At 35.3% G+C, this 25,198-nt stretch overlaps 1 protein-coding gene across 1 annotated transcript in view; it reads right to left on the reverse strand.

Annotated features, from left to right (window-relative positions):
- Window positions 1–19,461, reverse strand: part of CEP162 (centrosomal protein 162) — a 76,642-nt gene extending 57,181 nt beyond the window's left edge. The window contains exons 1-6 of the mRNA XM_069488328.1: window positions 19,399–19,461; window positions 18,172–18,287; window positions 13,410–13,524; window positions 7,183–7,329; window positions 6,661–6,844; window positions 1,778–1,845 (exon numbers count right to left, since the gene is read on the reverse strand). Of these exons, the coding sequence (XP_069344429.1) occupies window positions 1,778–1,845; window positions 6,661–6,844; window positions 7,183–7,329; window positions 13,410–13,524; window positions 18,172–18,228 (571 nt within the window). The 5' untranslated portion in view covers window positions 18,229–18,287; window positions 19,399–19,461. The remainder of the gene's footprint in view (window positions 1–1,777; window positions 1,846–6,660; window positions 6,845–7,182; window positions 7,330–13,409; window positions 13,525–18,171; window positions 18,288–19,398) is intronic.
- Window positions 19,462–25,198: the final 5,737 nt, after the last annotated feature.

Below are 25,198 nucleotides of genomic sequence, written 5' to 3' on the forward strand. Positions count from 1 at the left end.
AATGCAAATTCACAATACTCAATATCCAATAAAAAAATTACTAGACATCTAAGAAGCAGGAAAAAGTGTCCCATAACCAAGAGAAAAAACAGCTAATATAAAGAGATTCAGAAATGAGCAAATACTGGGATCTATAAAATATGCTTAATAGTAAGAAATTGAAAAAAAAAGAACATAATGAGGAAAGATATTAAAGAGATTTAAGAAGAGATCCAAAAGGAACTTCTAGATTAAAGAAAGAGGGAAATATCAGTATCGTGAAGGCATAGCAATAGAAACTGAAGCACGGAAAGAAAAAATAGCTTTAAAAAATGGAAGCATCTTAGTGACCTATAGGAAAAAACTTAGCATTCTAACATATAATTAGGGTCAGATGGCAGAAGACAGAAAATAGAATTGATATTTTAAGAATAGCCAAAACAGTTTTGACTGTGATGGAAACTATAAATCCACAGATCAATTGATGCTCAATCAACTCCCAACAGGATAAATACAAGAAAAGCACACCAAGATGCATCACAATCAAACTGCCAAAAAACAAAGATAAAATCTTGAAAATGGGAAAAAAAAGACATAATATATACAAAATAACAATAATAGGAATTACCAGTGACTTCTCATGACAAATAAGGTCAGAAGACAATAAAACAAAATCATTAAAGTGCTCGAAGAGTGCACAGCTGTAGTTCTAGCCATTCAGAAAGCTGAGGTGGGAGGACTGCTGGAGCCCAGGAGTTCCAGATAACAGGGAGCTATGTTTGCACCACTGCACTCCAGCCTTGGAGACAGAGCAAGACTCTGTGTCTTTAAAAAAATAAGAAATTAAAGTGCTCAAAGAAAAAAAAACTTCTAACCTAAAATAAATAAATAAATAACTAAGGGCAAAATAAAGCACTGGGAATGATAAATATGTAGATAAATATAAATTTTACATAAATATTCACTTTTTTATTTCTTAAAAATACTTTTAAATGTTAGCTGATTGCTTTAATAACAATAACAATGATAATAATGCATTGTGGGGTTTTTAAGACATGTAGAAAAGAAATGTATGACAAAACCAGATAAGTGGTCGAGTAGAGTTTACTACTGTTAGACTTCATAGAAATAAAGTGACATGTTATTTAAAAGTAGAATCTAATAAGATAAAGACATATATTGTGAATCAGGGCAACTAAGAAAAAAATAAAGAGGTATAACTCAAAAGCCAAAGTTGGAATAAAATAGAATACTATAAATAGTCAATCCAATAGAATGAAGAACAAAAGCAACAACAACAAAAGATGGAAAGATAGAAAACAAATAGCAAAAACAGTAAACCACCATAACAATAAATACATTTTTGTATAGGATAGAAATACTTTTCAATTAAAAATCGTAGAGTGTCAGACTGGACAAAAATGTAAAACCCAACTATATGCAGTCTATAAGAAAACTATATTATGTACAAAAACACAGACATTAAAAGTTAAAAGATGAAAAAAGGTATGCTTTCTGGTTTTTGTCCAGGCTTCACAGATTCCCACAATCCTGGCACAAAAATCTTCTTTTCCACCTTCGCAATTGGTATGCTGCCCACTCTCAACAAATGAGGCAGTAGTTCACTTATAACAATTTTTTAGTAGCTCAGATTATAACATAGGCAACCCTACTCTACCTGTTCAAAGCTATTTCTAAGACAACATTTTTCTTTTAATTATTTTTCTCTTATCAACGTCTTCATTAAAAGCTATATTATCTTTTCAGATATTATAAATTTTAAAACCAGTGAAATTACCTGCCAGTTCTTCATGTTTTGATTCATTTTCATGATCATCTTCAGTTAGTTCTACATTGGCTTGATTACTGAAAAAAATATTTATTTAATATTATATGTTAAAAATATATTCTCATGCAATCCTTTGACTATTTAAAAAAAAAAATCTCTAAAATTATTTATTTCCTCTCAAGTACTCTTGTTCTGTCAAAAGTTAAAACTTTGAGGCCAGGCACAGTGGCGCAAGCCTATAATCTTAGCACTTTAGGAGGCCGAGGCAGGAAGATTCCTTGAGGCCAGGAATTCAAGGCCAGCCTGGGCAATAGCAAGACCCCGTCTCTACAAAAAATACAAAAATAAGCCAGGTGTGGTAGTGCAGACCTATAGTTCTAGCTACTCAGGAGGCTACTCCTGGGCCTTGAGCCCATGAGTTTGAGGTTGCAGTGAGCTATGATGATGCTACTGCACTTTAGCTTGGGCTCCAAGACCTTGTCTTAATAAAATAAATAAATAAACGAAATAAAATAAAAATTTAAAAAAATTTAAAAAGCTAAAAATTTGGGAGCTATAAGAAAAATGTTTTGACAATAAAGGATTTTTAAAGCATAAGACTAATTGTAGCTATAAAAGTAATACAAAGGGGAAAATGCCATATTTCTGAAATACATATAATTTTATACAGAAATACGTGCATTTACATGTACACATATTGTCTTATGATCCAGATATCCCTTCTTCGCTAAGGATTAGGAATTAATTGAGAACCAGTTTGGTCTACATGGAGGTCAGAAAAAATGCTAAAGTCAGAAATTTATATGCTCATAAGCAATTTAATGCTGAAAGAAGCTGAAAAGGAGCCTTAAACCAAGGAAAACTCAGCAAGGGGACAAAGGAGCTCGAGCATGTTTTAGTTATATTGAATGTATTAGTTCATATACTGCTTTTTTTCAAACCAAGAAATCAGTTCTACTTTTTTCAGTCTATCAACCCTGTCTTTAGTGGTATCATTAGACCCGAGAAACTGTAAGACAATTATAATAATAATAGGAGCACACACCTAATATTCCATACTCCATGTTATCCTGCACTTTGACCAGTCTGTTCTAGAGAAAAATATCAATAGTTAAGAATACTGTTAAGAAATTAAAAAAATGTTAAGAAATGTTGCAAAGTGGCAAAAAGTTGTTGCCCAAAAACCTGTGCATACTTAATCTGTGTTGTCACCTTTGGAAGAGGTAATCACCATGGACCTTGAATGTATGTCCCTGCAGGTTCTTGCTGAGTATGCCAAGAATGCAAAGCCCTGACCATTTTTCACCAAGCCATTCTCAGGGTTGTGCTTTGCAGTGAGCAATCTTGAGAGATGAGGTAATGTTTCTGCCCAAAGAGCAGGCTTGTTTCCACTTACTATAAAGGAAAGCTCAGTGTTCCCCTTCTGTAACTCAACCCACTGCACATGCAGACAACCCTCATGGATCCTTTGCTTTGCCCCCCTGGGTCTCCTGGGGAATGGGGAACTGATGCCAAGAAACACTGACACTCGAGTACTGCTTTTACTTTGAGAAATAAAGTCTTTGGTTCTGATCCAGAAATCTTGTGTCTATTGTCAAAATCCATAAAACCAAAAGGCTAACTTTTTACCTTATATGTAGGGAAAAATTTCAGATCTTATACAATTTATGACATTAAATGTACCACTTTATCTACTGTTTATCAGAAACTAATCATCTTGAGAGGACTAGGCACTCTAATAATCAGAGGTATGATTCTCCTGATCCTTAACTTCATTATACTTTTGTGTTCTCAAAATCCTAAATAAAATTATAATCTGCTTTCTATTTATAATTAAAAAATTATATGGATAACTAACCAAGGACATTAAAGACCTCAAGTTTCACAAAAGTCTTGAGAATGGCAACAGTTTACTGCAGGGGTGGGAACCTGCAGCCTTAAGGCCACATGTGGCCTTCTAGATCCTTCAGTGCAGCCTTTTGACTGAATCCAAATTTTACAGAACAAATCCTTTTTATTTTTATTAATGCACTTTTATCTTTTATATTTCATTTTATTTTTAAAAAGAACATATTTAAAATACCAAAGAATAAAATAAGTTTCAATGAAATAATCCTTCCAGATTGACTAGCACAATTAGAACATTAGTAAGCCATAAGGGCAAAACTGACGCTGCTATGCTCATGATTTAGTTCTAACTTTCCCTGCCTGATTGGCACCACTGTTGCACGAGGCTGGTTGGCTAGAGTTTATGGGGGTTGGGTATGCCACTCTGTTATCAGCTTTTGACAATGGCGCACTGTGTTCTCTTTGAAGTGGAATTTGTGACTAATTGCACAGCTTGACAGTATGTTTTTAATTCTGTCTGCTTAATAGCCCATCATGTCAAAGACGACCAAGAGAATGCTGAAGTGAACAGATTTTTTAATGAGGATTGGGAATTGCAATTTATCTTGTTCTGCTAAATATAAAATCATTTCCTTGCTTTGTGATACTGCAATATCAACATTAAAGAAATTCAATGCTCATCAGCATTGTAACACTCATAAAGACCATAAATATTTTAAATTAGAGGGAGAGGTACAAAAGGCTGTACTGTAGAAATTAAAAGATGAAAAGAAAAAGCAAAGAAAATTCTTTCAATCAGCAATAAGGCCTGGAAATAACACCACTGAAGCAACTTATAAAGTAGCTTATGTACTTGGGGGAAAAAAGAGAAGCCATTCAGTGATGTGGAAATTGTGAAAGAATGCATTGTCAAAACTGTAAGATACTTAGACCCCGATAATGTTTCAAAGTACAAACAACTGTCCCTTTCAAAGAGAACCAAAATGGATCGGCAGCATGAATTAATCTTCAACTTAACCGAACAACTTCATGCAATACTTCAAAAGGAAAATATATATTATTCAATCATTTTGGATGAATCAACTGATACTACTGACTCAGTACAGGTTTTATACTTCATTTGGTTCATACCAGATTATTTTCTTTGCTATGAAGAGTTACTCACTTTGGGCACTCTTGTGAATAGAACATGCCGAATAGATATCTTCAAAAACTTTCAAGATAAACGTCGTGAAGTTGAACTGAATTTGGTAAATTTAGCAAGTGTATGTACAGAGGGCGCACCTTCCATGACAGGAAAACATAAAGGGTTTATTGCACAGATTAAAAAAAATATTGACAGATCCAGATGCTCTCATTTCTTTTCATTGTATCTTGCATCAGCAAAATTTCTGTGTTAAAACTACTAGTTTAAGTGACACTTTGCAACAAGTTTTAAGTATTGTTAACTATATTCCTGCAAATACAACACGGCATGGTCAGTTTCATAACATGTTAGAGTTGAAAGATGAGGTATTCAGTGTGGATTTGCTGTATCATTCTAAAGTGTGTTGGCTATCATAGGGTCAGGTGTTAGCCAAAATTTGATTTCTGCGAGGACAGGTTAAATTTTATGAAGAACAGAATCAGCAATGTGAATTATTGAAAGACGATTTCTATAAGAATGCAGCATTTCTGTGTGATATCATTTCAAATCAAAACGACTGGAATATTTCTTTCCAAGGTAAAACTAAGTCTATATATTATACGATATGTGACAAAAAATCCCCAAGCATTTCAAAAAAGCTATCTTCTTTCAAAACACTTCTTCAAAAGGAAATTTTAGGTGAACATTTTCCCCAGTTAGCAAAGGCCAGTGATGAGCAGGATGATAGATGTGAACCATTTGAAGAATATGGAGCTGTTATAGACCTATTAATTGGAGAACACAATGAAAGGTTCACTGACTTTGAGAATCATGACAGCACACTCAAATTAGCATTTCAGCCTCACCTAGCTGCTATCAGCAAGGCACCTAAAGAACTACAGATGACATTGATTGAGCTCTCAGTAAATGACATTTTAAAGTCATTGTTTGATGCTGAGAAAGATCCAGTTGAAATATGGAAAAATGCAGAATGCCCATGCCTTCAGCAACATGCCCCAAAAATGCTTTCTTGTTTTTCAACCACTTATTGCTGCAAATCTACATTTTCCTACCTAACCCAAATCAAGACACCTCTAAGGTCACAAATGACTGATACCCATCTAGAGGAACAACTGAAAATATGGACCTCCATGCTACAACCAAATATTCAAATGCTTTCCAACAAAAAGCAGACAGAACAAAGTCATAAAAAGGTTAACTTTAAAATTACCAAATAGTTTTCATTTTTTGAAATTATTACGTACATAGTTAGATTTTTACAAAATAATGTACATTTTCAAGTATATCTAATTGAAGTTTCTTGGATGCGGCCTTATTTGATTACAGCAAAATTAACGCAGGCTTCCACATGAAAAGGTTCCCCATCCTTGGTTTACTGTACATAAGCCAGGACCAGCTCGGTCAACTAGTAAGATTTCTAGGATAAGTGAGGTTTCTTGATAATCATCAGGATTAACACAGAGGTAAGACACAGACCAAATTTTTCTTTGCTCCTTGGTTTTTACTTCCCTTTCCCTTTCTGTTCCTTTTTTTCCTGAGTTTGTAATCGTATTAATAACTTGGACTCTCTTATTAATTTTATCTATGTTAAGTCACTTAATAACTCACTTTCCTAGTAAGGACTTACTGGCAATGTACTATTACTAGTCTCAATAGTATTTTAGGTATGAAATTTTAGATTCTGGAGGCAGACTGAGCTCCAAAATACAAATGAGCATTTTCTATTCAAAGATAAGAAAAACCCTGACTACAACAATGAACAGAGAATAGAGTTAAAAAATAAAATTTAATTTTGCCTGTTATATTGTTTACCTATTCAAGCCCATGCATATACCAATCTTCCAAAAATTCAGAAAACACAAAAATCATTTAAGAGTTTATAGTGTATTTACTTTACCTATGTAAAGTTTTAAAATGTGTGGAGTCATTAGAATCCAATTCCTTATTTAACCTTGAATAATCAATGGAAGATGTCAAGCCTTTCTCAAGCCTGGCAAAAAATCGCTCTTTCTCCTCTTGTTCTTCTAATGTGTCCAATCCCAATCCGAGAATACTATGATTGAGTTCAGAAACTGCTAGTTCTAAAATGGAAAGCACAAATATATATTATTAACATATTAAATTTTGGTAAAATTCATTTTAATGATGCATCTATTAACATTATATAGTAAATATAAAAATTTTTACAAATACTTTACATAGTCTCTCATCTACCAAGTATAGATTCATATTCATAATAAATATGTAAGGTTGAAGGCTTCTCTAGAGTTGTAATTCTAAGCCTCTAAGAAGACATTAATTCTGTCTACGTGCTTTATAGTAAAGGAGGCTGCAAGATATAGTTAATTTTTATAATTCTGAATATAAACATTGTATTAATAATTATAAATTATCAACTCATATCCCTCACATTTCTTACCATTTGCTTCTAAACTGTCAATACTTAAGATAGAAGTTCCACTGCTTTTAAGAAGTTGAATCTTTTCAGTAGATTCCTCTTCTATTTCCATAACAGGCTGAGAAATCTTCTTTGTTTTCAAAAAGCTTACATTTGTTCCAAGCTGTCCTAGGAATAGGATTTAATATAGTTGAATATTTATGTTCAGAGAATTGTTTTGACCAGTATGACAACACAATAATACTGTTACAGTAATTTTGTGTATAGTAGCTACAAAATAAATCTGCTCTATTAAATAAAAATCCGTCAGACAAATCTACAAAAGAAAAATTAAAATTCTATTTTATTGCAGTGTATCTTATTAGACAGAGTATTTCAAAAATTTGCATAATGAGACAAGATTTTTAAAAGTTACTTTGAAGCCAAGTACTTAATATATTATACTATGCTACCTTAAATAATATCTTCTGAGATTGGGATAGAAAGTTTATTCAAAGAAATAACAACAGAGAACTTTCCAAACCTAGAGAAAGGTTTCAATATTCAGGTACAAGAAGGTCACAGAACACCAAGCAGATTTAACCCAACAAGACTACTTCAAAGCATTTAACAATCAAGCTCTCAAAGGTCATGGATGAAGAAAAGGTCCTAAGAGAAGAAAGAAAAAAGAAAAAACATATAAAGGAGCTCTGATATGTCTGGCAGCAAACTTCTCAGTGGAAACCTTATGGGTCAGGAAAGAGTGGCATGACATATTCAAAGTGCGGAAAGAAAAAACCCTTAACCCTAAGATATTATATCTTGCAAAAAAAAAAAAAGGAGAAATAAAGACTTTCCCAGACAAACAAAAGCTGTGGGATTTTTATCAACACCAAATCTGGCCTATAAGAAATGCAAAAGGAGTTCTTCAATCTGAAAGAAAAGAATGTTAATGAACAATAAGGATCCATCTGAAGATATACAACTCACTGGTAACCATAAGTACATAAACACAGAATATGCTGTAATTGCAGTATATAAACCACTTATATCTTTAGTAGGAAGACTAAAAGACAAACCTATCAAAAATGACTATAACAACTTTTTGAGAGAGAGACAGTATAGAAAGATATGGATGGAAACAACAAAATGTTAAAAAGCAGGGGGGAGGATGGAATTAAAGTATAGAATTTCTATTAGATTTCTCTTTGCTTGTTTGTTTGTAAGCAGAGTTGTCATATGTTTAAAATAATTACTTATAAAATGTTTTTTTGCAAGCCTCGTGGTAACCTCAAATCAAAAAACCTACAACAAATACACAAAAAATAAAAAGAAATTAAAACACACTACCAGAGAAAATCACTTTTAACAAAGGAAGACAGGAAGGGAAGAAGAAAGTTAGGACCCTAAAACAACCAGAAATCAAATAACAACATGGTAGTAGTAAGTCGTTATCTATCACTAATAACATTAAGTGAGAATGGACTAAATTCTCTAATCAAAAGACATACAGCGGTGGAATGGATTTAAAAAAAAAACAAAAACAAAAATAACAAGATCCAACTATATGTTGTCTACAGGAAATCCACTTCACCTATAAAGACACACATAGACTGAAAATAAAGAGATGGAAGAAGATATTCCATGCAAATGGAAACCAAAAAAGAGCAGGAGTAGCAATACTTCTATCAGATAAAATAGATTTCAAGACAAAAAGCATAAAAAGAGATAAAGAAGGTCATTATATATATAATGACAAAATATAATTCAGCAAGAAGAGATAACAATTCTAAATATATATGTGCCCAATCCTCAAGCACCCAGATATATAAAACAAATATTATCAGAGCTAAAGAGAGAGATAGACCCCAATACAATAATAATTGGAGACCAATTTCGACATTGGACATATCATCCAGATAGAAAATCAACAAAGAAACACTGGACTTAATCTGCACTACAGACCAAATGGACCTAATAGATACTTACAGAACATTTCATCCAACAGCTGCAGAATTCACGTTCTTCTCCTTAGCTCATGGATTATTCTTTGGGATAGACCATATGCTAGGCCATAAAACAAGCCTTAAAAAATTCAGTAAAAGCAGTGTTAAGAGGAAAGTTTATAGTAATAAGTGCCTAGATCAAAAAAATAGAAAAGCTTCAAATAAACAACCTAACGATACAGCTCAAAGAACTAGAAAAACAAGAGCAAACCAAATCCCAAATTAGTAGAAGAAAATAATAAGAGCAGAAATAAATGAAATTGAAACAAAAAACCCACAAAAGATCAACGAAATGAAAAGTTGGTTTTTGGAAAAGATAACATTGACACAACTTTAGCCAGACTAAGAAGAGAGAAGATCCAAATAAATAAAATCAGAGATGACAAAGGAGACATTACAACTGATGCTGCAGAGATCCAAAGGATCATTAGAGACTACTATGACCAATTATATGCCAATAAATTGGAAAACCTAGAAGAAATAGATAAATTCCTAGACACATACAACCTGCCAAGATTGAACCAAGAAGAAATCCAAAACCTGAATAAACCAATAACAAGTAACGAGATAGAAGCAGCAATAAAAAGTCTCCCATCAAAGAAAAGCCCAGGACCTGATGGCTTCACTGCTGAATTCTACCAAGCATTCAAAGATCTAATACTAATGCTACTTAAACTATTCCAAAAAAATCAAGGAGGAAGGAGTACACCCAAACTCATTCTATGAGGCCTATGTCACTCTGATACCCTAACCAGACAAAGACCCAACAAAAAAAGAAAACTATAGGCCAGTATCTCTGATAAACACAGATGCAAAAATCCTCAACAAAATACTAGCAAATTGAATTCAACAACACATTGAAAAGATTATTCAAAATGGTAAAATGGGATTCATCCAAGGGATGTAAGGATGGTTCAATGTATGTAAATTAATCAATATGACACATCATTACAACAGAATGAAGGACAAAAACCTATGATCATCTCAACTGAAGTGCCGAAACACAGTCCAAAACCGAAGATTCATCAAAAAAAGCTAGTGGTGTCTATTTGGTGGTCTTTTGGTGTATTATCCACTACAGCTTTATGAAACCTGGTCAATCGATTATAGAGGATGTTTACTGCAACCAATTGGACAAAATGATGAGGATGCTTGTGATTAAGCAGCTGAGATTGGTCAACACACAGGCCAATTGTCTTGCGAGACAACGTTTGACCACATGTTGCACAAACAACTCTGCTCAAATTACAGTAGCTAGACTTGAAAACTCTGTCATCCACCATATTCACCAGACCTTGCATCAACTGACTACCACTTCTTCCAGGTTTTTGACCACTTCTTGTAAGGAAATGTTCAATTCTCAATAAGGTGTAGAAAACGCCTTTCATGATTTCATCGACACTCATTATCCAGGCTTTCTTGTTGCTGGCATAAACAAGCTACCATTAAGATGGCAAAACTTTGTCAATAGTTTAGGTGCATACTTTGATTAATTGTACTGCTTCTTGTTTGAGACATAATAAACTACACCTTTGATTTGAAACTGGACATTTCATATTTTATGACCCACTAGGTGAACTGGGCCAGGGAGACAACTACAAAGGCTGGACAATGTGAAGGGCAGGCCACATTTGAGGGTGCAAAAAGGCCTAGACATTGAGGCCTTGAGGCCTAGAGGCTAGACCCTGAGAGTGGGGGTCAGTCTGGGAGAAAATAAACCAAGAGTAGGAAGTCAATGGTCCGACCAAGCTGTCCTCATAGGCCAGGGGTAGAGTTTTGCTCTTTATTCCAACAGCATCAGGAAACACTGGAAAAGGTATACAATACCAAAATTTCTTTACTCTTATATATTTGTTGTAAAAAACTGATATGTGGAAAAGGTAAGTAATTGTAATGTGTGATATAAATATTAAGATTAGAAAAGATATCACTTTTGGCTAGAAGAAAGCCTTATTAAGAAATCATAAATTTTGACTTCAATTTCCTAATTAGTGTCCTCTTGGAAAGAGTTCAGAATCAATTTATTTTATGGCTTTGTGTGAATAATGGTTCTATTGGATCAAATACTAACTTCCACACAGCTGCAGAAAATCAAGGCATATATCCACAGATACTTCAAAAGAAAAAGTACATGCCAAGGGTAGGGTTCTATTGTGGCAGCTTGTCCAGGGTCTCACCCTGGCTGGATTCAGGGATGTGACTCATAACAACCAAGCTTACAAGCAACTAATGTAACAGAAAACAAGATCCAGTTTAGTTATTTATAATGAAGAGTATACCCAGCAAGACAACGAAATAGTTTCACCCTCTAAACAGAACATTTTATCCTTATGGCAATTGGAAAAAAAAGCAATTGTGATGTAGAAGTTGCTCAACATTAATGTTTCATGGTATGTATTTAAGAATGGTAATGCATTCCTCTCCTCAAGAGAGGTGTTCAGTTCTCCCTGAGAAGCTTCTACACTCGATAGCAGGAAATCATATCCTGTCTTTATACACTAGTGCCTACTATTCTGAATATAATATGAATTCAATAAACATTTGTGATTTTGAACCAGGGACCAGGTTATGCCCTGAGGCAGAGAAACTCTCCTGTGTTTAAGTGGACATTGTCAAAGTTTGCTTCTTAACTATCCGTCTTCGCTTATTTTAATAAAATATTTCTGATACATTCTTTTAAAAAAATTATTAATACTTTAGTCAGGTTACATGCAAGTATATTTGGTAGGAGAGCTATTCTTTCCCTTTAGGGTGAGTTTGTATATTTCTGTTCTGATTCATTATCTTCTAGAAAAAAGGATTTAATGTTAATTAAGTCCCAAATCTTTGCCAACAATTCTAATGGTGTGTCATCCTATAATATCTTTTCAAAGTACCAAAAGGGGAAAAGATTCTCAAAAAGAACACTTCACATGTAAACTTTTGCACTGATGCATGGCTTGGGAATTTACGAAAAAAAAAAGCACAGAATTTTTCAATAAGGCATTTCCTTAACATACAGTATGAAGAAGAACAGAGAAATGACTGTCAAATCTACTGCAACATTCATTTATTAAACACATTTATCATTTAGTGTTGAGGGTCAGGGGCTGTAAGAAAAGAGAAGTGCTTCCTACCCTCACAAAGCTTCCAACCTTAGGAGCAGCCCTATAGATCACACTCATCAAAACAATGTGTAAGTGCTATTATGGTGCTATGACATCAAAACAAAGAAGATACCTGTGACAAGGGAGCTACAAGAACTAGTGAAGGACTGCAAAAAGTGTTTATGTCAAGCATTATTGGACAAGAAGAATGAAAAGAAAGGCATTCTAATGGCAAGGAAGCATGAATTAATGCACAGAGGCATGGAGGCCAATGGTGTTTCTAGGAGATAAAGAATAATTAAGTGTGGCTGGAGCACATGAAGCTAGAAGGGAGGGTTCCAGTCAGATTATATAAAGCCTTAACTGTCATACTGAAGAATTCAGGCTCAATTTCATGGGAAAAAACAAAAGCCACAGGTAAATTTTTTCCCCTAGTCAAAATATTTAGAAATTATATCAGTTTACAAAATTTTGCTTAATACAGATCCACAAATAGCAAGAATGTAGGCATTTAAATAGAAATAATCTGGGTTCTTTATGGATATGGCAGTATCATGTATAGTAAATATATAATATGTAATACCACAAAGGATATATACTTACTATATAGTATATATAGTAAGTATAGTAAGTGTAAAAAAACACTCAAGAAAGTAATTTTGCATTTATAAAGATGTGACCAGGAATAGTTCTAGAAAAGGTATAAACGTGTCAGAGAGGATCGATAATGAGTTCTTTACCATTGAGGCAGTAAATTTTCTTTTTCTACTATTGTTATTAACAAACTGTAGTATCAAAATCTACGGATTTGTTAAAATCTTCCCAATACAATGACATTAATATACTGCCAGAATATTTTATTAAATCACTTTAATTCAATTTATCATTAAACATGGTGACAATATATAAATATGCCTAAATTACTCAAGTGCCTTAATTTGAGTAAATATAAATTATCTCAATGTGAAATAACTTGAAAATGCAAAACTACAGATTCTCAGTTACATAATAAATATAAAGTACAGGTTATATGAAAATCAATTCAAATCTCAGAAACCCAAACTATTAATATTTTCTTTATATATTTATAGTACAGTAACAAAAAAATCCATATTTAAAAGTCTTGACTGACCCCTTGTGGTCAAATAATTTGAAACTAAAAGTCAGCAATATTTACCACCATCTTCAAAATCATCTTCTGTTATCCACCAAGGCACTGTATCTTTCTTCTTCATTTCTTTTTTAGGTTGTCTAGGTGTTGTGTTTGAATTTTCAAAAGAATCATCTGAAAGCTGAATCAGATGCAAGTTATTGAATTTTAAAATACGTTGTGAATTTAAGAAACACAGAATTATCACTAAAAACGTTTCTATTAGTTCTCTCACAGTTCAACTATCACATATACAAATAATATGCTTAACAATAATGTATAAATTTCTATCTGTCAATGTATGTGACCAAAATAACTTAAAAATCAAGCATACATCTCTGAGCATCAATTTTATAATTAAGAAAACTAGGAGAACAACAACAGAGAAATAAAGAAAACTAGTCAAGAAATTTGTTCAGGAAAGGAAAAAGAAGGATATAACCCTATCTTCTAGATATTCTCTAGCGTCTAAGAATAAACCATGGGTAAGCAAAATTATATAGCATCACTCTAGAAGAACACGGAATTCCAAGACAAGGAAGAATTGAGTTTCAGGGAATAAAAGGATGATGGATTTGACCAGAGAAATCAGCATTTTGTTACAGCGATTAATAAACTTTTATTTGCCCTTTTTTACTCTTCCAATCAAAATTTTACAACAATTCTAAATCACCTATTCTAACCACAATACCCTCCTCATTCTTAGCCAATAAACTTGGTCTCCCTGTTCACTGAGAAAATAAAGACCTTCAGTCAAATATCACCCTCTTTCCCCTCACCACACCACTAAACTTACCTGTTAAGGCATTTTCTTTCTCTCTCAGAAGAGACAATTCTTTCCTCTACTCCAAGCAGAACCTACAGAAAGGTCACTTCCCAACTCCCCAGGTTGGTTCTTACTTCCCTGTTTATCCTATTTTATTTCTGTATCTTCACTGCCTTCTCTCTCTACCCCCTTCCCTTCTCTTAGATTATAAACCTGCTCAGCACTCAGCACTGTACCTCCAGTGCCTAGCACAGCACCTGACACAACTGTGGAAGGAAAGAATGAACACTCAGCTTCACTTTGGAATAAACAAGAAAGCAAAATAAAACAAAAAAAGTTCCTTATTCCTACCTCCCTTTTATTCTACCTATTACTTTTCCTTTATATACCAACTTCTTGAGTTCACTGGTTAACCCCTTAAAATCTGGTTCCCATCTAAAACAGTGCTCTCCTCTAGGCACCATAGCCTTCTTAAATGCCACAAATAAAGTACCACTGTCAGTTATCCTCCCTGATCACATCATGGAATTTGGTGACCAGCTCTCACTTCTTGAAACTCTCTACCCCTAACTTTAGCAGCATCACTTCCTCCAGGTTATTTCTGGCCAAGCTCTGTGGCCACTCCCACCCATCTATGTTAATAGCTTCTGGCTTTTTGCCCATTTCTTTACATAAGACTTCTCCAGGACTATGCTCTTGATCCTTTTCAATTTCATTCTACATGTTTTTTTTCCTGGGGAAGAAACCAACATTTATTACTTGCCTGGATCTACACTCAGATTATCTCACTTAATCTTTGAACAATCCTGCAGAGATTTACTGAAGAGAAAACTGAAACCCTGAGAGATTAAACAATTTGCCCAAGTTGCTACTGTTAATAAGTGTGGGATTTAAACTTGGGTCTCTGTCTAAACTCGCCCACTTTCCACTATACTATGTAGTCCCCCAACTAGAACACTATTATCTGGGTGATCTTTTAAACTTCCAAGATGACAACAAGCACACACATATTTCCATCTGCCAAACAAAAAATCTCTCCTTCAATGACTTGTAAGAGTAAAGAGTGTCAATTTTAAAATGCTCAAAAAGAACTCTTTGTCTTCACTGACAACCGGGTAGGAAGAGGAAGGAGGGGAGAAAAAACATTTATTCCACCTGAGTTTCTGAAATTAGTTGCATCACTTTCCACTTAGCCTCGGAATTTTACTGTTACCTTGAAATGTTCCATCTCTCTCCTCCCCACATTTTTTCAGTTTATTTATCTGTAACACAGGCATAGTACCACTGACCTTGCAGGGTTATGGCAAAGAGCAGAAAAAGAAATGACGAATACCTACCCTACTGTCTAATATATAGTAGGTGTTCTCACTTTCAACAACCTTCCACAGTGCTAACAGTGCTATCCAGATTATTGTCATTAAAAACAGAACAAAACAGAAAAGCTAGTGCTCAGATAATAACAGTGTTGGAAATTGGAACCCTAATAAACTAACACACTGTGGGAATATAAAATGTCAAAGACACTTTAGAAAACAGTCTGGTAGTTCCCTAAAGGGTAAATATAGCGTTACCATATGACCCAGCAATTTCACTCCTAGGCATATACACAAAAGAAATGAAAACATACAACCACGCAAAAACTCACACATGATTTTCATAGCAGCATTATTCATAATTGCCAAAAAGTGAAAAGAACCCAAATATCCATCAACTGATAAGTGGAAAAACAAAATGTGGTATATCTATACAATTAAATATTACTCAGCTATAAAAAGAAATGACGTATTAATAAAGGCTACAACAGGGATGAACCTTGAAAACACTATCCTAAGTAAAAGAAGCCAGACCCAAAAGGCCACATACTATACAATTCCAATTCTACGAAATGTCCATAACAGGCAAATCTTTAGAGACAGAAGTAGACTACTGGTTGCCTAAGGCTGGGGAAGGGAGGAAAAGGAGATAGGGGTAATGGCTAACAGATAAGGGGTTTCTTTCTGGGGTGATAAAAATATTCTAAAATTGATTGTGGTGATGGTTACGTATCTCTAAAACCACTGAGTGAGTACAACTCCATGTTGTACTCTTTAAATGGGTGAATTATATGGTGTGTGAATTATATCTCCATAAAGCTATATATAAAAAGAGTTGCTGCCACCACTCTCCTAAAAACAAAGACATGTAAACTATGTCTTTGAACAAACTGTTTGAACGATAATTCATCAAAATGACCAAAGAAGTTACTATAACTCTAAAATCATGATTTTCATGGTTAAGAATGAAACACTGCCTTACCCAAATCTCTACCATGAGATAAGAGCTTTTATGAGTTGAGGATGGATATGAGGAGGAGGGAAGAAGGGAGACAGGGAGGGAAGGGCAGGGGAGGAAGTGTGTTAGAGTGTGTGTGTGTGTGTGTGTGTGTGTGTGTGTTGGGGTGGTAAATGAGGGGTAGAAAAAACATTTTCTAAAAGGCCTATACTGGCATCTATTTTTTACAATGAACATACTTCCCATAAATTTAATTTTCAAAGGCACCTGTATTTGAAATAAAAAACTTAACCTTCAAATGGGAAGCAAGATTCATTCTGAGTTCTTATTACATCCTGGCAATTGGTAGATGCTTTTTTTAATCTTTAAAACAATCCTACAAAGTAGGCATTATTTTTCCTATTAAACGATGAAACTGAGAGTTTTTTCCTATTACACCAAACTCCCTTTCATGAATAAGAATGTTAGTATAACAGTTTAAAATGTGACTCTCTTGAATGCTCTAAAAGGACGCTTTATGTATATAAATACAGTCATGTGTCACTTAATGATGGGGATATGTTCTGAGAAATGCCTTGTCAGACAATTTCATTGTTGTGAGAACATCAGAGTATATTTACATAAACCTAAATGGTACAGCCTCCTACTACATACCTAGGCTATAGGGTATAGCCTACTGATCCTAGACTACAAACCTCTACATCATGTTACTGTATTGAATACTGTAGGCAACTGTAACACAATGGCAAGTATTCGTGTGTCTAAACATATAAAAGGTACGGCAGAGTAAACATGGTAAAAAAGATTTTTAAAAAAGGTACACCTACATAGGGCAGCCCCATTATAATCTTACGGGACCACTGTTGTTTATGTGGTCCATCGTTGATGAAAACGTCCTTATGTGGTGCACGACTAACTACACATAGAATGTGGTGTAACCATTTAATTTATTCATTCAGCAAATATTTATTAAGCATCTATTAGGTACTACAGATATAGCAATGAACATACACAGCCATCGTGACACAGGCCATATACATCCTTATAATGGGAAACAGAAAATAGACCCACAGGAGAAAAGTAATGAATGTGTTAGTGCCATACAAAGAATTAAATATATGGTATACTGAGAAGTGACTTGGTGGTTACTTTTTAGGTTACTTTTTACTGGATAAACAGAAAAGGCCTCTCTGAGGTAGTGATATGTAAGGTAAGATCTTCACCAGCGAGGTGAAGAATTAAGGGAACAGCATTATTGGCAGAGGGAACAGGTAGTGCAAAGCCCCTAAGGTAAAATGAGCATGAAATGCCTGGGAGAGAAAAAAGGCCACTATAACAAATAAAATGGATGAGGGGGAAGAGTGATATAAAGTCAGTGAGGTATACGTGAGCAAAATCATGAAGGGCTTTATGAACCATGGTAAGGAATTTGGATTTTATTCTACACGTGATGGAAGACCAGTTGAATTTTACACTGGGGAGGAACAGTCAGACTTATGTAACACATAAGTGTGGTGAGAGAAATGCTGGGACATTAGTTGGGAACTGCTGCAGTAACCCAGGTGACATGAAAGTGTTGAACTAGCAGGTGGTAGAAAAAAGGGAGAAAGCCAGAGGGATGACAGGTATATTCTGGTGGCAGCGTTGACAATGTGGTGATGGACTAACTATATCTTTGAAGTGAAAGAGAGAATTAAAGGATGAGGTTTTTGAGACAAATTTACAATACAGCTTTTAAAAATACAAGCTTACCTCTTTCATAAACTGTTCAAACTCTTCATCCATCTCTTCTTTGGAATAGTGAGCCATAATCAGTAATTTTCACTTCCCAAAATAAACATCCTAAAGTATTTACAACATTGGAGATGCTAAAAGACAAGAGACATAAATACCTTTTGAGGAAATTCATCACATCATGAAACAACCAAACTTTAAACATTGCTGTTATGATTTAGTATATATGCACAATTATGGACCAGTAAGCTAGTCAAGAGATTCCTATTTCATTAAGTAAACTGACTTGCAAAAGCATCTTTGAGAGTCTGCCTTGTATTCAGGGTCCAGAATCACATTTTCACCTGTTAACATCCAATTCTTAAAGGGTGGTCTCTACAGTATTTCCTAAACCTATATCTGTGTGTTTTTATGTTACTCAATACTTCTCACACACCAGGGCCTCCCAGAGAATCTTAAAAATTATAAATTATCAAATCCAAAGGACCGTTTTTTTCTTGCAAACCACAGAAAAAAGCGTGTGCTGTCTTACCATTCAGCCTGTTACTTTACCAATCCGTATTAATAGTTTTATAAAACAGTTTCCAGATATGGGGATGCTTCCAAGACAAATGGTATTTACTAAGACTCAGAATACTTAACGAATACTCAGTTAAAAGAGTATACAGATCAGCACTAAGTATGTCTCCTTCGAAGCGGGGGAAAGCCAACAAAAACTATGCACTTAACATCTTAAGTGGAATCCAGTGATTTGCAACGCAACCTCTCCCCTATTCCCTTAATGAACCCAACCTCAGATCTGCAGCAGCTTCTAGACTTTTAACTCCTTCAAGGAAGCTAAAACTCCAGCTTTCTTTTACAAAGGTGGGAGTGGGGGATGGGGTTGAAGACCCGGACAATACCTTCCCCATCCTCAGAATAACAGCTCCTCCCCTCATTAGCACTTTCGACCAGTCCAGGGTGGGTGCGGTTAAGGTCCTCAGATAATAACAGTGTTGGCAAAGATATGGAGTAATTGGCCCGAAGGTCTTGGTCAGAGGCACACTCCACTAAAAGGTCCTCAGCCTGGCGGCGTCCGGGCCCCGGAAAGCGCGGGTTCGGGGACTGGCGGGAAGACACAGACACATTTACAGCGGAGTCTGGACGTAGAGAAATAACCGAAAACCAAAGCCGTTGGATTGGGTCTCAGGCACGGCCTCGGCCTTGGAAGTTTGGGTAGAAAGCAAAGGTCCAGTCCCGACCTACCTCTGCCTCTGAATTCCGCGCTTTCCCGGAAGGTCTGTGGGGCCCGCCAGTTGCCAGGGTAACAGGCGTCAGCCTCCGGAGTCACATGATCCGGGTTGGTCACGTGGCTCGTGGGCCGAGCAGGCCAGCCATTAGTTTCCCAATAACTTTACAAGACTAGGTTGGAGCAACCACAGCTCACAAGGGTACTCTGGTGAATAAGAGCATCTCTGGTGCACTATTACGTCCTCCCTGGCTTTCTCTGCGCTCCTTAGAAAAGTGGACGTCAGCGAATCGGTTACTGGAGAACCAGAAGGGAGGCGTCATGGGGGTTGTACGCCTCGCCCGTGGCTTCTGGGAAATGTAGTTTAGCTCCTCCAGTCCTTGTATTTCTGTAGTCCACCTTGCTTCTTACCGCCTTCTCCGCCCTTGTCATTTGAGCACTCTGTTTTCCAACCGGAAGCTTTGAAGAAATTGCATTTATTGGATTTCCTTCACGTGCAAAGCCTTCTGTGGGGGTTGAGAGAGAAACACAAACGTTTGAGAAAGAACTTTGTTGTTAGGATAAGGACTCTGTTCCCCCACCTAGTGGACAAGGAATTGAAAATACACAAACACCAAGATTCTTTTTTTGTTTGCTTTTTTAGAGTCAGGGTTTGCCCAAACTAGAGGGCAGTGGTGTCATCATAGCTCACTGCAACCTTGAACTCTTGGATTCAAGCAATCCTCCTGCCTCACCCTCCCATAGCTGGGACTACAGGCGCACACCACCATGCTGGGCTATTTTTAAAGATTTTTTTAGAAATGGTGTCTTGCTGTGTTGCTCAAGCTGGTTTTGAACTTCTGTACTCAAGTGATCTTCCTGCCTGGGCCTCTCAAAGTGGTAGGGTTACAGGTGAGACACGTGGCCCAGCACAAGATTCCTATTAAGATATCATTACTCAGAGCATCTCTGTGGTTTCCTGCTACCCCTATTTTTCAAAACCGCGTTCTGTAGTGGCATTTTACGACTTTCTTGGATTTTGTTTTCTGTTTCTTTCGTCCTTCCTTCCTTCCTCCCCCTCCTTTTCTTCTTCTTTCTTCTTTGTCACAACATAAGCTGGAATTTCAGAGGACAGCATTTAGGACAGGGAAAGTAAAATCTACAACAGTTGAAGGGTTTGTTGCTGGTAGACATAGTTCAGGACCTTATTTCCAACCTGAACATTTCATTTGACAAGTGTTTATTGCTATCCAAATGTGTACAGGCTAGGAGCTGTGCCCCACAATACAAATATGAATAATAACAGATATTACTGTGGCACTTAGTGTACCATGAACCAAGAAAGTTTGGGAGCCTTTCCACCTGAGGCACAATTTGTAAAGTCAAAGTCTTGCTCAATATACAGTTAACACTATAAATTCATAGTCACTAACTTAGACTGGGCATTCAACACTAGCAATCTCACTCGCTTTTCTAGTAAATTCTACGCTTATGCTATACAGAGACTATTTCATAACTCCTCCACCCTGCTCAGATTCCAGAACGAGCAACCTTTCCCATCTTGCCTGAGACTTTCCTGGTTTTATCACTGAAAGTCTGGAGTCATAGGAACCCTCTTAGTCTCATGCCAACTGGGATAGTTGATCACCCTTGGCCTTTCTTCCTTCATTGTCCCTTCCCCTGACATCACACATCCACTGTGAACAGATGGCCTGGGCTTATACCTCATTAAGAGAATAGATCCCATGAGGCTGAAATTTCTTCATCATCTTTCCACTATATCTATAAACTGTGTCTGCATCTGCACTCAATCTATCATGTGTTGTAATGGAGGAAATTTCCAAAGACTCATCTTCCGACACATGATCTACAGCCTTAACCCATTCTTCTTCTCACTGATCTTGTTCCACTGGTCATTTCCCCTTCTTACTATATCTTCAACTTCTGGCTATTTGTAGGATTCTTCCTAACAGAATTGGAACATTCCCTGTGATCCCCACCTAAAATGCCACTTTCAAAACACTCTTCATTCTGTATTTCCAGTTATTGGAATTCTCTCTCCCTCTCTTAATCCTGCCTGCCAATCTTTTCTGAGGAATTATTTCCACTTTACTTCTCTTTCACCAGACTTTCTAATCCTTCTAATTCACCCACACCAAGGTACTAAAACCTTTCTTGGGAGAGTCATCAATTTTCTCCACATTGCTAAATTCCACATTCACACACACCACCCATCAACTTACCTGATCTATAATGCTATTTGACACAGTTGTCCACTCTCCCTTTCTTGATTTTTCTTCTACTTTTATGGCCTCTCCTTGGGGTCTTTCACTATTCCTTGGTCTATTCTACCTGATCTCTAAATGTTATAATTTCTGAGGGCTCATTTCTGGACTCATATCTTCCCCTTATCTTTTACATTCTTATTCTAGGCAGTCTGATCCTCATGGCTTTAAATATCATTTATGTATTTAAAACTTTCAACTATACGCCATCAATTCTAACCTTTCTTTTGAACTCTGGGGTCCTATCCAACTTACCCAAAGCACATCTCCACTTGATATCTCACAAGCATCTCTAATTCAGTGGGAGTCTTGCTTTTCTGCCCTCCTCACACACTGATTTCTTTCTCTTCCAACACTTCCTATTACACTATGTGGTACCTTCACTTAACCCAGTCACCAGGACAGAAATCTGGGAGTTCCCTGTCTCCCATATTTTATCCATCATTAAAACTTATCTATGCTGCCTGCAAAATATGCCTCTCGTCTGTTCACTTCTTTACATCTTCATTACTAATGTCTGAGTCCAAGGCATTATTTCCTCTTGCCTGAACTACTTCACTAGCCTCTTAACACGTTTCTCTACTTCTACTCTTGTTCTTGAAAATGTCCAAGACTCCAACTCTGACAAATTGACCTCATGACCCATAATTTTAAACACTGTGTAATACTAACTCTTATGATAAATGTGTATCTAACTAAAATGTCAATGAAATGGGAAGATAAGTTGGCTACTTCTGTAATGAAATCACTCTGGATAGGATCAAAGATTCCTACTTTGATAGCTCTTCATAACTGTTACAGGTTTGTCATGTGTTTTTGTATTTCCTGGAATGATATCAAACTTGATATACATTTGGTGTTTGTCCAGCTCCCCAGTGAGGTTTGTGGGGTTGGGGAGGTAGTGAGATTGTATCTGAGCCTTATATTGCATTTTTTTCATAGTGATTAGTACAGCGGTGGGAACTCAATCAACATTGACAGCATAGCTGCAGCCAAGACCTGCAATGTTAAATGGAGTGTAAACCTAGAACATTGTGGAATTGGATTAAGGAGAACTGAATCAGATCTAGTTACACATAGTTCCATTTAACAAAATCCTGCTTCTTTACTTTTTTTTCAGAAGGGGAGATTTTCTTCACTGATGTAGACAATAAGGAAGACATTGAAGGAATTGTGTTATTCTAGTAATAAGAAAATTAAATGTAATGATTTATTTTGTTCTGTTTTTCATTTGTCATTGTTTTTGCTTACTTTTGCCCATTTGTCCATATCCTGACAGCTTTTATTTTGATTACTTAAATTTTTTTCTAATTCTTTTATGTATAGAATTTAGTGTTCAAAGGTTCAGCTGTTGTTATAATTTTTCCCAAGAAAAATAAGAATAATTATTCATAATAGAATATTGAGAAATTATGCAGTCATCTTTATAAAGATTTAAATGTTTCTGAAATACAGACAGATGTTCTTTCCCTAGGCTATGCACAGCTGCTAGTTTACAATTATATCATGAGGCCATGGATGATGATTTAGCTTATGAAACTGTTTTTTAAATAATTCTCCAATAATCCAGTCCATGGCCACTGAGGATATCAGTAATCATAGGAATTTGGCTATGTCTCTAAATGAGGTGATTAACAACGTGGTTTTACAATTATTATATAAATGCAAAGACACAAAAATTGATATATCAAATTGAAGAAAAACTATTGCTCTATGAAAGACACTGTAAGAGGATAAAAAGACAAGCTAAAGACTAGGAGAAAATATTTACACACCACATATCTGATACAGGACTGATACCTAGAATATATAAAGAATACTCAAAACAATAGTAAAGAAAGAAAACAATACAATTAGAAAATGGGCCAAAGACATAAACAGACATTTCATCAAAGAGGATAAGAAAAAGGCAAATAAGCTCATGAAAAGATGCTCAACAGCACTAGCCATTAGGGAAATGCAAATTAAAACCACAATGAAATATCACTGGGTGAGTGTTGCTAGGAAAAAATAGGAAATCTTTGCTCTTTATCTTGATGTGGTAGCAGTTACAGCAAGCTACATGTATGATAAAATTTCATAGAAATACACACATGTGAGGGCATGTAAAATTGATGAAATTTGAATAACCTCTGTATCATTTCCCTCAACTTTCTTCAAATCTATTACTATTTTTTTAAAAAAAGTAAAAGAAAATTGCAAAATGCTATAATGGAGATCCTGTGTTTCTTCAATTAAAAGCAAAAAAGTAATATTTGATTTGTATCTATAGGACTACCCATCCATGAGTCAAGTTTGATATAGTAATGAAAAATTAAAGAAAAATAATTTCTTTTAAAATCATGTTTTAACCTATAACACAATTCCTTATTTTACATAAATACAGTATACAATAGCTAATTTTATACAAATTTAGTTAGTTAATTGCATATAAATTTAGAATACAAAAGTTAATACTAAAAATACATTAGGAAATTGTCTTGGTAATAGTATATTTCCTTTAACCCTCTACATTTAAAATTTTCCAGTTCTCTTATCTTATGAAAGCATTCTGCTGGCTTTGCTTCTTAGCCTCTGCTTGAGCTAAAAGTACCATTACAGTGAAAATTGAGTATACAATTACCCTAACTCCTCACAGAGATTTGTTGCCTTTCTAAAAGATACATGATTGTTATTTGTAATGTGAAATTAATGATTCCTTGTAGCATGAAGGTTATGTTCACCCTTGTTTGGTGTAGCTACAAGATAATAGTGAGAGATTTCAGTTCTATAGCCTAGTAGGTTTCTTTCCCACTCATCTGTACTAGTAAGCTTCTTGGAAATTAGGCCTCCTTTATGTCAATTTATGCATATATATATTAGCCCAGAACCTTTTCTTCTATGAAACTCTTAGAAGCACAATCTATAAAATAGATAAAAGCAGAGTTGCTATGGTTGGTATGCAGGTGAGGGATGGTTTTGAGGCCTCTCCCTTCACTTTTTTGTTGACCTCAGAGGGACCTCCCCAGAACTTCAGAATGTTGTCTAAAACTGCTGTTTTAAACCATAACTCGATAACCCAGGAAATCAGATAATGTCTAATATATATATTAATATGTATGATATATATGAATTTACCAGCAAGTTAGAAAAATAGTTAAGTATTAGTATGTTTTGTCTTTGTATATATACAAAATTGTGATTTTTAGCACATCTAAATGTGAATTAAACTCATCTAATTATTAACAAATTATTAGGCTATGCCAATGCAACAGTATTAGTCTAAAAGTAATTTTTTTAGGGTCTCCAAAGTTGTATTCACACACATTAGGTGGTGAATCTGAGCAAGATGATCAGGTGGGTGCAAGAAGAAAATATTAAAACTTCTTTCGAACTTATTTTTATTAATATCTCAAAATAAAGAAATTAGAGTTTGATGAATATTGTGTACTAATTGCTGTAAATGTATTGGTTTATAAATAAATATTCATAAATTAAGGATGTTTGCCTCCAAATAGCTTTCCTGGCAGGACTATGTGAAACATCACTGGTTTACTGAATGGAACTTTTAGAA

This window comes from Eulemur rufifrons, chromosome 15, assembly GCF_041146395.1.
Source record: "Eulemur rufifrons isolate Redbay chromosome 15, OSU_ERuf_1, whole genome shotgun sequence".
In the NCBI taxonomy this organism is placed as follows: Eukaryota; Metazoa; Chordata; class Mammalia; order Primates; family Lemuridae; genus Eulemur; species Eulemur rufifrons.